The sequence below is a fragment of the Hypanus sabinus genome, chromosome 3 (genome assembly GCF_030144855.1).
Source record: "Hypanus sabinus isolate sHypSab1 chromosome 3, sHypSab1.hap1, whole genome shotgun sequence".
Lineage (NCBI taxonomy): Eukaryota > Metazoa > Chordata > Chondrichthyes > Myliobatiformes > Dasyatidae > Hypanus > Hypanus sabinus.
The window spans coordinates 123,507,458-123,521,203 of NC_082708.1; the positions used below are offsets into that span (position 1 = coordinate 123,507,458).

General features: G+C 39.7%; 1 protein-coding gene across 1 annotated transcript; it reads left to right on the top strand.

Annotated features, from left to right (window-relative positions):
- The first annotated feature begins 246 nt into the window (after positions 1 to 246).
- Positions 247 to 4,091, top strand: LOC132391627 (interleukin-8-like). The gene is made up of 4 exons (XM_059965067.1): positions 247 to 1,513; positions 1,745 to 1,880; positions 2,725 to 2,808; positions 3,115 to 4,091. The coding sequence occupies exons 1-4, from the start codon at positions 1,450 to 1,452 to the stop codon at positions 3,137 to 3,139; spliced, it is 309 nt and encodes a 102-aa protein (XP_059821050.1). The 5' UTR covers positions 247 to 1,449; the 3' UTR covers positions 3,140 to 4,091.
- Positions 4,092 to 13,746: the final 9,655 nt, after the last annotated feature.

Genomic DNA, 13,746 nt, shown 5'->3' on the forward strand with positions numbered 1-13,746 from the left:
TCTTTATGTCAGAGTTAATGCACTTCCTGTAAAAACTTCGTAGTGATGTAAAGCAACAGTGACAGTGGTGAGTCTAAACCCTTGAGGAATGTTGCAGAGAGGTAGACTTATCAAACGGGGAGAACAGCAAACTGAACCAAGCAGGAAATCACAATAATATGACTCATCCAGTGGATTTCAGCATGTATTTTTTAAGAGATGGTAAATTGTGGTTGAGAAAAGAAATGAGGGTGATGCCTGCAGCCAACTTTGACATGCAACATCTGGATTTATTTTATAACTACAATATTGTCCAAATTTTGACTTGGGTGTGGTCTATGAATAAGGAAAGCAGAAATTGTGATTTGAGGAGACACCTTCCATTTTATAACATTCAGGGTATAAAATGTGATTGATATTATATTAAACAGTAGTTGGGGATTATTGAAGCTTGCCATTCATCTCACCAATCGGCACTTGAAGCAGAGAAGTACCTTACACGGAGACCAGGATCAGTGTGCAGGCTGAACTCACTCGCTAGTTATGTATTTCCTTCACCGTATGTCATTACTTATTTTGAACGAACTGATCCCCTGTCACTGACCACAGAACATAGGACAGTGCGTGAGGGGAGCAGGTCCTTTGGCCCTCAATGTCTGTGCACAAAATCTATATCCCTCCATCCCCTGCCTAAACATATCTCTGTCCAAGTGTCTCTTAAACATTAATATCACATCTGCTTCCACTACCTGCTCTATCAGCACATTCCAGGCATCTACCACTCCACTTGCAATTCAATTAGCTCTGAGTTATTTGTTTAAATGAATACATAACAAGATTAACTGTAATCTATATATTTGAATAAATAACATAGTACTGATAACACCAGGCACATAATAGGTGGATTTAAGAAGCGCACTTAAACTCTGCTTTCCAAACTAACTTCCAATCACATATTTTAAAGCTGTAAAAAATCACTTGACCCTTAAATCTCCTTTAAACTTTCCTCATCTCAGACAAAAGCCATACCTTCTAAAATTTGACACTTCAGCCCTGGGGAAAAGATACAGCAACAAATAAATGAATTGTGAACATTTAATAAAATGTAATTTCTTCGAACACTTTAGAGGGATTCTATTTCTGGCTTTGAACACTTGCTGAAACTTTCAGGAAATACCTTAGAGAATTTTAGTCACTGCAGATTAGAAATGGCTAATAGGATTAATATAATTTTATTCCTTTAATAAATGATTGATGTAATAACTGAGTAACCTTTGCTTGTTTTGCTGATAACAAGTTATTCATATTTGACCACAACCTCTATAAAGGGAAAACCCAAACTTGCACCAGCTTCTATACATGACATAACCAAACGGCAATAAATACAGATGGCATGTACTATTGATCAGATACAGACTGCAAGCAGTACAGGAATAGTCAGAAGAAGATCATTTGAAAGAGTTCATCACCATGAACAGCAAAGTTAACTTCATTGTCCTCACTCTTCTCTTATTGTATGTGCCTTCCATAAAAGGTAAGAAAAGAATAAACTCAGTATTTTCTCCAGCTACTATTATCGTAAATCTAATCTTTCTGATGAAATTATATTAGCTCTGAATTATCTGTTTAACTGAATGCATAACAAGATTAACTGTAATCTGTAAGTTTGAATAAATAATATAGCATTGGTAACACATAATAGTTGGATTTAAGAAGCACACTTAAATTCTGCTTTCCAAACTAACTTCTAATCACTATTTTGCAGCTGCATCAGTTTTGAGATCAGGAATGGACCTGCGCTGTCAGTGCATCAAACCATCCTCAAATTTCATCCATCCGAAGTTCATGAAGAACATTGAAATTATTCCCAGTGGTCCTCACTGTGAGAATGTAGAAATCATGTAAGTGTTTTTGATAGAATATTTGTAAGCCATGTTTCCCCTGGATTGGATATTGTTTTTAGAAGGTGATTCATAAAATGATAACAGATAAAAATTATTAAAACAATATATACTATATTTTATTTGGCTAGATGTTTTACATTTATCCAAAATCTCTACTTTGTTCAATAACTTCAGAGCCAAACTTGAGAAACATTATCTGTTATTAAGCTTCCATTTGACCAAAACCAATTTCATATCATTGGGCCAGAGCTGCTTCACTGAATACATTTTTACGTACGATAGGCATTCAGCAGGCAGATAACAGCTGTGTTATTGTTTAATTGTTTCAGAATCTAACATGAGAAAGCTTGCACTCATGGTTTTCAGTTAAGCAAAATAGTTATCACTGCATTCAGACACATCCCACTGCACTGCACTTTGAACTCCAAGAACAGCAGGAGGGAGGAATTTTTCAAGTACGTTTGGCATCTTGCAGGGAGTAACCTGCTACAGCTTAACTACAACTATCCTTTCTGTGATTTACAGCGCACAAGTTTATGTTATCAAATACATCAAAGAAGCATGGTCTGTGAGGGTCCAATACTCTCTAGGACACTGACTACTACGTTGGTGGGACCCTTCTATTCTTTCAATAGGTCCTTTAATTTTGCCACTAGCTCACATAGATATGAAATATAAGCTATCCATAAGAAAAAGGAATCTTTCCTAACACTGGTCAAAATCACAAAAATAGAAAGGATGACAGAATTGTTAAAAATATTGTTGGTATTTTATTGTCTATAGTATTTTAATATATTCAGACAATTGATATAAAATCTGGACATTTCTTCATTTCTTTAAGTGCCACTCTTCAGGATGCTAAGCAAATCTGCCTGGATCCTGAATCCCCTTGGGTGAAAAAAATTATAAACAAGATAATCAGCCGGTAAGTTTCTATTTCTGAGCAGAATAATGAATTGTGCAAGGGAAGACTTTAAAAGTTTTACCCTTCAAAATACTCATTAGGCAGGTGCATGCCTAAGTCACAAGACCTTTTACATACTTGAAGGAAGAGGCTAATGTTTAATTAGTATACTTTGATGTTTGATCCCAGACGACACATGAGAAAAGAATCTTAAGGGAAAGTCACTGATCCCACTATTCAGAAAAAAATAATCTACCAGGTCTTCATTGTTGGCCCCTTATACAACTAAAAATTCACAAACTTTATTCATGTTTTTGTTGTTTACAGTTCCCAGACTGATCCAGTTCAATAAGGAGAAGCTCAGTGTCTGAGAGCGAGGCGGCTGAAATATTATTCATACCAGAGACGCAGAATCTTGCATCTTGTTCAGATCTATGCTGGGAGCTTAACAGCCTGTGAATCTGTACAGGCTTTAAACTGTTAAAGTTTAAACAGTATATTTATATTTACTATATTTATTTTACTTAAATTTATTTATGTGGTGATGATAATGTTTGAGGGAAGATTATTTATGTGTATTTATATAGTAAAGACAATGCTTGAAGAATGAAATGCATTTCTTTTGTTACTGAGTCATATCATGCATTATTTTAACAAGCTGTGAATACGTCAGAGATCACCATCACAAATGAGTAGAAAGCAAATTCCAAAATGGTCTTCAGTGGAGCCAACAATGCAAACACAACCAGGGATCAGGTAGCGCAAGGCTGCCAGTTCCATATCCTTTCAATGGAGAAGCACAAGAGACTGCATGTTCTGCAGTCTGGAGCAACAGGCAATCTGCTAGAAGAACTCAGTGGGTTAAACTGCATTTGACCTGTTCCAGGATTTTGGCCCGAAACATGGACAACTCCTTTCCTCCCACGGGTGCTGTTTGATCTGCTGATTCCTTCACAATTGTTCATTGTAAACGCTTCAGGTTATATTTAATCAACATTGTAAGGTAAAGTCTACCAACTATTTATTGTAAAATACAACTAAGTATTTATGTATGTCCAATGATTTCATCCAAGGATTACATTTGGCTCCATTATAATAATGTCATCTTGACAACAGGAAAATAATGCTACAGAAATACATCTTTTGATAATATAATGTGAGATTTTCAATGCATTTCATCAACTAGATTTTTATATGTAGCTACTCAGAGATAAATTATTTTGTATATTGATTGTATGGCATTAAATTTGCTCTTTTAGTTTCAAATAAGCCTAAAATTATTATTATTAAAATATCTGGAGATACCTGAATAATCAGAGTATGAATTTATTGTGTGATATATGCCACAAGCTTGAACTACAATGAATCACAAAAAGAACATAATCATTGTAAATATCGTGGAGGGATGGATTTATGGTGACAGTACTTAAGAGTTCTGTGTAAATATTATCTGCTATAAAACTCACTAGAATGAGGGACGACATTGTGCTGGAGTCTCCTATAAGTAATTAGCATCTCATCTTCTGCGAAGAACAAAGCAACAGAAGTTTGGGAAGTGAAGCTGATGGTTCACAAAGCACATGTACTTTGTGCTGCCTGAACCTTCCTTGTCTTCCCAGAACACCACCCTAATTCTCCAAAATTTCTTGTCATCGGCTCCTGAATCTCTGCTAGCTCAAACCTCATTAAAATCCACTTCACCAGAAAAATGATAGATTCAGCAGTGTGAACCCTGGCTTGAACAATCAAGCATGATTCAGTCTTAATATATACAGTATATAAGTTTTAATGCTCTTGGCTTTTACAAGAGATTCTGGTGCAGGTAGATTTCAGTCCAACATTGAAATGAGGCAAAGGAAGGGACAAGAAATTAAGGTAAAATGCCAGCACAACACACACAAAATGCTGGAGGAACTCAGCATGTCTGGCTGCATCTATGAAGAGGAAAAAACAGCTGATGTTTCAGGCTGAGACCCTTCATTAGGGCTCGAAATTTCAACTGTTTATTCCTCTCCCTAGATGCTCTCTGACCTATTGGAGTTCCTCCAGCATTTTGTGTGTGATGCTCAGGATTTCTGGATTCAGCCAGCTCTCTTGTGCTTGTAAAATGCCTAAAGCTATTATAAAAAAAATATTGCAACAAGGCAATAAAAAATATCAAAGTAGTCAGGTAAGGTAGATATGCTTTTATGAAACTCGTGGGGAGAACATTATGAACTCCTGACAGACAGCAGCAGAACTGAACCCAGGTCCTGGTGTTGTAACACTTTGTGATAGCTGCAAGAATGCCATGCTGACCTAGAGTGTGCTGGTGATCAGAGTAGATTAAACTAGAGGACATAGATTTAACGTAAGGGGCTATGGGATCTGAACAGGACTATTTAAACCCAGATTGTGGAGATACTTTGTGTATACTGCCCGGAGGAATGGTGGAAGCAGGGTCACTGATAGCATTTTAAGAAGGTGCTAAATGAGCACTTAATTCCTAAACATAGGCGAATTTATCCTAAATGCTGGAAGATGGGGTTAAAACAGCTGAGCATCAAATGAGGTTATAATGAGGTTACATGTGAGGTTATAATGGGCCAAATAGCCTGTTTCCATGCCCAACAACTCTACGGCTCTTTAACTGACTGACATTAGTTGTAATAAATAGCTATGAACCAGTAGAATTTACATCCACTGCTTTGAGAGGCTGATGATGAAACATATCAACTCCTGCCTCAGAAGTGACTTGGATCCACTCCATTTTGCCTACTGGCACAACAGGTCCACAGCAGATACCATTTCAATGGACCTTCACTCAATCCTGGAAAATATAGACATCAAAGATGGATGCATCAGGATGTACTGCATTGACAACTACTCAGCATTCAATGGCATCATTCCCTCAAAACCACTCAATAAGAGAAAGGATCTAGTGCTTTCCCAGCATATATAATGAATAAATTCTTCTTGGGCTTCCAACCGGGTACTTGTAATCAATAAGCTTTAAGACCTTGTCCTCAATGCTGCCTTGATTCCCTTACTGGCAAACCCCCATCAATTCAAATTGGCAATGCTATCTCCTCCACAATCTCCATCAACACAGGTGCACCACAGGGATGTGTGCTTACTCCCCTGCTCTGCTCACTTTATACTGATGACTGTGAGGCTAAGCACAGCTCCAAAGTCATATTTAAGTCTTCTGATGACACCACTGTCAATTGCAGAGTCAGTGATGCTGACAAATCAGCACACAGGTGAGAGACTGAAAATCCGACTGAGTGGTCTCGCAACAATTCAATGCCAGCAAGACCAAGGAGATGATTATTGACTTCAAGCAGAAGAAGCCAAAGATCCCTGAGACAGTCCTCATCGGGGAATCAGAGGCGCAAAAGGTCAGTGACATTAAATTCTTCAGTGTTTTCCTTTCAGAGGATCTGTCCTGGGCCCAGCATGTAAGTGCCATTATGAAGAAAGTACAGCAGTGCCTCTACTTTCTTAGAAGTTTGCAAAGTTTTGCATGTCATCTGAAGCTTTGAAAAACTTCCAGAGATGTATGGTTGAGAGTATATTGACTGGTTGAACCTTGGCCTGGTATGGAAACAACAATGGAACAAGGGAAAAGCCTACAAAAAAGTGAGGGATACAGCCCAGTCCAACACAGATAAAGCCCTGCCCATGACTGCACACATTTAAACGGAGTGCTGTAGCAGGAAAACAGCATCTGTCATCAAGGAACCCCACAATCCAGGCTATGCTCTCTTTTCGTTGCTGCCATCAGAAAGAGGGTACAGGAGCCTCAGGACCCACAGCACCAGGTTTAGGAACAGTTGTTGTGTTTTTAATATTTCAGTAGTATTTGAGATGTATTGTAAATATATTGTTAGATTAAGCATTCTTTGTTGTTTACATTATTCACTACGGGTTATTTATAAAAGCACTGCATGTGCATCCATCCATACATCATCATGCCACCATGCATTATCTGAGTGCCTCAGTAAAATAAAGAATGAAATAGAACCGCATTTCACAGCTCCACATTTTTATTTCAATTAATTTATTGTTTTGGAGCTACAAAATGTAACATTGGCAATGAGTAAGTTTTAAAATTTAAAAATGCAGTGTGCTTTCTTCTCCAGAGAAGACAATTGAGTTAAAACAAGGCAGAAAATGGACAAAGTTCATGGGTTCATAAACAGTGAGTACCAGGTGATAATAATAATAAATAACTAAAAACAGAAATGGTTAACCATATCAGAAAGAAGGATACATTTGATTGCAGAACAGATAACTGGCTAATGTATACTGAGTGAACTGGGCAGTATTTTAAAGCAAATGAACCAGCCAATGAAAACCAAGTGCCAATTTTGCTGAGTGCAATTGGTAGAAAGGCATACAGTTAGCTTAGAAGTTTGACTGCTTCAGCCAAACCAGCAGAAAAGAACTTCACTAATATTGTGAAAGTGATGCAGGAACATTTAGAACCAAAATTGTTTTATGCTTCATAAGTGGATTCAGAAGGAAGGGGAGTCCATTTCAGCTTATATGACTGAATTGAAGAGATTGTCTGAGCGTTGCCAGTTCAGTGGTGGACTCAACGATATGCTGACAGATCATTTAGTTTATTAACTCTTACAAAAAAAGCATACAAAAATGGCTCCAAACTGAAGCACAGCTCACATTTAAAAGTGCAGTTGAAATTATTGTATCAATGGAAACTACAGCCAGCGACACAATTGTGTTACAGTCAGAAATGAAAGTGACCATGAACAAAATTGCAACATTTGCTTGGCCAAACAAGTTGTAGCAAGGGCTCACATACACCAGACCAATGCAGGTTTAAATGTGCCAAACTTGCTTAATGTGCTCCACTCATGAACACATGATTACAGATTGGGAAGAAATGTCAATGGACAACGCAGTGTGAGGTGGCTTTCCAAAAGGTGAAGTGACACCAGATACTGTACTCGCACAGTATGATCCACATCGTCCAGTGAAGCTTGCCTGTAATTTTCACTTTATGGTATAGGGCAGTCATGTCATATGTTGTGAGTGATGTGGGTGAATGCTCCACAGCCTTTGCATCACGTTTCCTTACTACTACAGGGAAAAATTATGCTCAGATTGACAAAGAGGCCTTGAGTCTGGTCTGGGATGCAAAACATTTTAACCAGTAGTATGGCAGAGAGTTTACCCTTATTACTGATCATCAACCATGAGTGTCCATTTTCAATCCACGGAAAGTGTTCCACTATCAGCGGCAGCATGAGTACAAGGTTGGGCTCTTTTTCCTGGAGGACACAATTACAAGATTAAAGTCAAGGCAGCAACTAATCATGGAAATGCTGCTGGATTGTCCAGTTTACCCTTGGAAAAGGAAACACCTGAAAAGTGACAAAGGAAGATGTATTCTCCCAAATGCAAATAGAAAGTCTCCCTGTTACACCAGAGACAATCCAAAGGGAAACTAGAGAAGACCCCACACTGCCTCGGTCTACATGGAAAACCGAAATGGCTGGAACGTGCAGTAGAAATTCCAGTTCTATCATTTTTACCAGTGCCAGAATAAACTTGCTCTTGACAGAAGTTGCCTTGCATAGAACATAGAGTAGTACAGTACAGGCCCTTCGGCCCACAATGTTGTGCCGACCCTTAAACCCTGCCTCCTATATAATCCCCCACCTTAAATTCCTCCATATACCTGTCCAGTAGTCTCTTAAATTTCACTAGTGTATCTGCCTCCACCACTGACTCAGGCAGTGCATTCCATGCACCAACCACTCTCTGAGTAAAAAACCTTCCTCTAATATCCCCCTTGAACTTCCCACCCCTTACCTTAAAGCCATGTCCTCTTGTATTGAGCAGTGGTGCCCTGGGGAAGAAGTGCTGGCTATCCACTCTATCTTGTATACCTTTATCATGTCTCCTCTCATCCTCCTTCTCTCCAAAGAGTAAAGCCCTAGCTCCCTTAATCTCTGATCATAATCCATACTCTCTAAACCATCCTGGCAAATTTCCCCTGTACCCTTTCCAATGCTTCCACATCCATCCTCTAGTGAGGCGACCAGAACTGGACACAGTACTCCAAGTGTGGCCTAACCAGAGTTTTATAGAGCTGCATCATTACCTTGTGACTCTTAAACTCTATCCCTCAACTTATGAAAGCTAACACCCCATAAGCTTTCTTAACTACTCTATCTATCTGTGAGGCAACTTTCAGGGATCTGTGGACATGTACCCCCAGATCCCTCTGCTCCTCCACACTACCAAGTATCCTGCCATTTACTTTTACTCTGCCTTGGAGTTTGTCCTTCCAAAGTGTACCACCTCACACTTCTCCAGGTTGAACTCCATCTGCCACTGCTCAGCCCACTTCTGAATCCTAGCAATGTCTTTCTGCGATCTTCGACAATCCTCTACACTATCCACAACATCACCGACCTTTGTGTCATCTGCAAACTTCCCCAACCCACCCTTCTACCCCCACATCCAGGTCGTTAATAAAAATCACAAAAAGTAGAGGTCCAAGAACAGATCCTTGTGGAACACCACTAGTCACAACCCTCCAATCTGAATGTCCTCCCTCCACCACAACCCTCTGCTTTCTGCAGGCAAGCCATTTCTGAATCCACCTGGCCAAACTTCCCTGGATCCCATGCCTTCTGACTTTTGGAATAAGCTACCGTGGTGTTAGTCTTGATTGAAAATATCGACTAACCCCCCTCCTTCCAGAGATGCAACCTGTCCTGTCAAGTTCTTCCAGTAGTTTATTTATTTATTTTTAATACCCAACTCTTCTGACAGGCTTTGCTGCTGTCAAATTTTAACATTGAAAATATCAGAGACATTACCCCAAGATGGGCAACAACATTGGCATGGACATGGTGGACAATGGGCTATTTCAGTGCTCTACAACCACAACATTAACTTTTAAATTTAATTTAAATGAAGAAATTGCCAACAGCGCAACAATTAAAAACGTTATAAGTAAAATAGCAGAAGTAACAAACCTCCCAATTTTGTTCGTATTCCATAGATCTGGAATTTGATATTCAAGTTAGTAGGATCTCAGAAACTGTACATGAACTAGCACACAATCTATGGCAGGAATACCAGCTAGACAGGGTTCCATCTGAAACCTAATGATAAAGCCACATTTAGAAAAAAAATTGCAATTTATTGGAAATAAGATTCCAAATTGGAGTACAACACTTGATATTTAATGGAAATAAAGCATTATTCCCCAATGCCAATTGCACAGAGCTTTTAGTTCTGTCTATATCAACATCAGCAGTACTGATTAGGAAATAACAGCAGTAACAGATCAAAAGTTGATAGGTTCAAAAAGCTTTTTGGGCCCCATTTTATGGAAAATGGCAAAATAATGGAAATTCTTTTTAAATTGTTAATTTGTAGTTGTAATTTTAAACAGAATAAGAATTTCCCCTGATATATTAGTCTATAAATTAAAATATGATTTTCTTTTTAAAATTTAAAACTTGATTAACACATGGAAATATTTTCAAGATGAAACAAAGTTTCATCTGCAGCCGAGTGTTTGGACAGACAGGTTGACATGCAACTCTAAGCTCTGATAGACATGTACAAACAAGCTGGAGGAACTCAGCAGGTCGGGCAGCATCCGTGGAAACGAGCAGTCAACGTTTCAGGCTGAGACCCTTCATCAGGACAGAAGAAGGAGGGGGCAAGGGGACCCTATAATGAAGGTGGGGGGAGGGTGGGTAGGTGAAAAACCAATCAGAGGAAAGGTCAAGGGGTGGGGGAGGGGAAGCAGGGAGGGGATAGGCAGGAAAGGTGAAGAAGGAATGTGAGGGGAAAGCACTATGGGTAGTAGAAGAAGACAGAATCATGAGAGAGGTGATAGGCAGCTGGAAGAGGAGGCAGAGTGAAAGTGGGATGGTGGAAGGGAGAGGGAGGGAATTACCGGAAGTTGGAGAATTCGATATTCATACCAAGGGGCTGGAGACTACCCAAACTGTAAATGAGGTGTTGCTCCTCCAACCTGAGTTTGGCCTCATCATGGCAGTAGAGGAGGCCATGTATGGACATATCCGAATGGGAATGTTAAGCAGAGTTGAAGTGGGTGGCAACTGAGAGATCCTGTCTGTTGTGGCAGACGGAGCAGAGGTGCTCGACGAAGCGGTCCCCCAATGGTTGGATGTTTCTCCAGCATGCTCTCGTATATATTGCCTGGATTTTCTCTGTCAAAATCTGTACAAATTTTTATGAAACCATAATATTGGCACATATGTCTGCCCTATTTCTCTACTTGAATTTCTTGCATGATTCTCATACCATCTTAACCACAAGCAATAAAATCCTCAGGTGATTCATTAAATACTTTGATCCAAGCAAGTCTAATGCCAGCACTGGCGAGTGGCTGTTTATCAATAACTCAAGTACAGTCATGCTGGGCCTCATAAATATTGGAAACAAGTCAAGATTCATCTGAAAATTGGGGTTCTCAAGTCTTTTTGACTGTTGTGGTTAGACATCAAATTTGCCCCAATATTGGTGTAAATCAGCAATCTCTGGTTATTATTTGGAAGCACACCTTGTTTACAGACTAGTAATTAAGAGGCATTAGCAGCTTGACACTATGCATCACTTGGTAATTGTGAATACCTTTATAATTTAATCTGTTACTGCCCAATAGAGCTTGACAACATTTGGTCATACATCTGTTAAAAATAGCAAAATGAATTAATACACAATTTTCAGCAACATCTCAGTATGCATTAGTGGTTGAATACATTTTAAAATAAATTTGTAAGGTTTAATATTCTTTAACTTTTAAAACTCTGCAGAGACAGAGAAATGGCTGACGTTTCAACTGGAGACCATGCAACAAGACAGTGTGGGGAAGGATGAGTGCCAGTAAGTGGTGTGACAAAGGCTGGTAGGTGATAGGTGGAACCAGATAGGGCTGGGGAGGAGGCACGAAGGGCAGGTGGGGAGGGGATAGGAAAGGTAAACCAACCGAGAAGAAACCTAGAGGATAAGTATAGGTATAGAGTGCTGGGTATGATAGGGTTGGGATGGAAAAACTGAAGAAAGGGAGATGGGAAATGGATGGACAGTTGTGCATGGGAAAGGAACACAGGGAACTGTGATGTCTGAAATTTGAATATCCAGTGTTCATAGCTTTGGGCTGTATGCTAACCACGTTAAATATGAGGTGCTGCCCTTTTAGCTTGGGCTTGATTTCCCTGTGGTGAAGACAAGGACAGCCTTCTCATGGGGTGAATGGGAAGGAGAATTAAAATAACATTCAACTGGAAGCTCAAGGTGGCTCATGCTGTGGATAGCAGGTGCTTTACAGAAATGGTTACCTTGTCTACGCTCGGCTGGGGGAGCTGAATGTGAATCTCTGCTCCACCTGGATGCCGGTGAGGGAGGAGGTGAAGGGACAAGAGTTCCATCTCCCAATGTTGTAGGGGAAAGTGCCAGGGAATGAGGAGGGCTGGATGAGAAGGGAGTCACACAGAGAATGGATATTGAGCATCTTCTTCAATGAAGAAAATCTTCAGTCCTTAACCGGTCTTGTTCTACAGGTGACTCCAGACCCGAAGCAAATTGGTTCTTTATCACGTTCTCAGTTCAAGGATAATTAGGGGTCAACGTCAAAGTATTTTTTAAATCTAAGTATGTGTACGTTACCATATCCTACCTTGAGATTCAATTTCTTGCAGGCATTTACAGGAAAATAAAGAGAGACAATAGAATATCTGAAAAACAATCTATAAACAAACCTGACAAATAATGACTGTCCAAAAAAATGTCCAAATTGTGCAAATAAAAATAAGTAAATAATACAGAGAATGCAAGTTGTAGAGTCCTTAAAGGTGAGTCAATTCAGAGTTGTGATGAGTGAGGTTGTCCTTGCTGGTTAAGGAGCCTGATGGGTGAAGGAGAATAACAGTTCCCAACTATGTGATGTGGGGCCTAAGGCTCCTGTACCCCCTTTCCTAAGGTATTAGCAAGAAAAGAACATGGCCTGGTTGGGCAATATAAGCCAGTGTTTTCTACATCCATGTACAAACACATTTAAAAAGCTGTTTGCCCTCGTTGAGAATTCTGGAATAGCTGAAATGTACTCAAACCTTTACACAGACAGACCTCCAATATTATTAGCAAGAATGAGGGGGGGGGGGAGGTATGCCGTCTGCTACTTACATTCTATGGGGGGGGGAAGCTGATTGGAATGGGAAGCTAGGATGGGGCAGAACCAATTTCTCTGTTTCTGTCATTCGTTATTAAGCTGCCATGAAAGGGAACTTTTCTGTTCTCTGTTTCTGAAACATTTCTCAATAATTACCTCATAAACCCTTCAATATCAAACTAACATATTTAATGTCATCCATCCTTGTTGAGTATCACTCCTACTGGTCTGTGAGTCAGAAGGCTGTGAGTGAAACTCCTGTAATATGAGCAAAGACAGTCCAATGTAACGGAGGTGGTGCCACAGTGGTACACGTACCACCAACTGAAAGAGGTATTGAACTGCTGTCTAGAAAAGGTCCACAGTACTATTTAGGGAGTAGGGATATCATCCTCAGTGCCCAAGATCTTTTGTTTTACCCTCAGCCAAACACTAAAGCTAAATATCTGGTCATTATCACACTGCTGCTTGTGGGAGCTTGCTGTGCATGTGCCCCACATTGCAGTGGTGACTCTCCTTGGCCGTAAGGTTCTACAGGTCTTAGTGAGGTTGATTTATAAACCTAATTGATTCTTTACTTATTCAAGTACAAAATTATCCATCACATAGTCCTGACTCAGACTGATGAACAGGATGCATGTTTCCTTGTCTGAAGCACGGATCAGCACCAGCATTGTGAACAGTCAGAACTTTGCCTACTTGCTGTGCTGCATCAGCGAGGGGTGGTCTCCAGTTCAGAAGAGTTACGCTAGCATGTTGAACAACTACTGAACAAATTAATTCCCATCCAT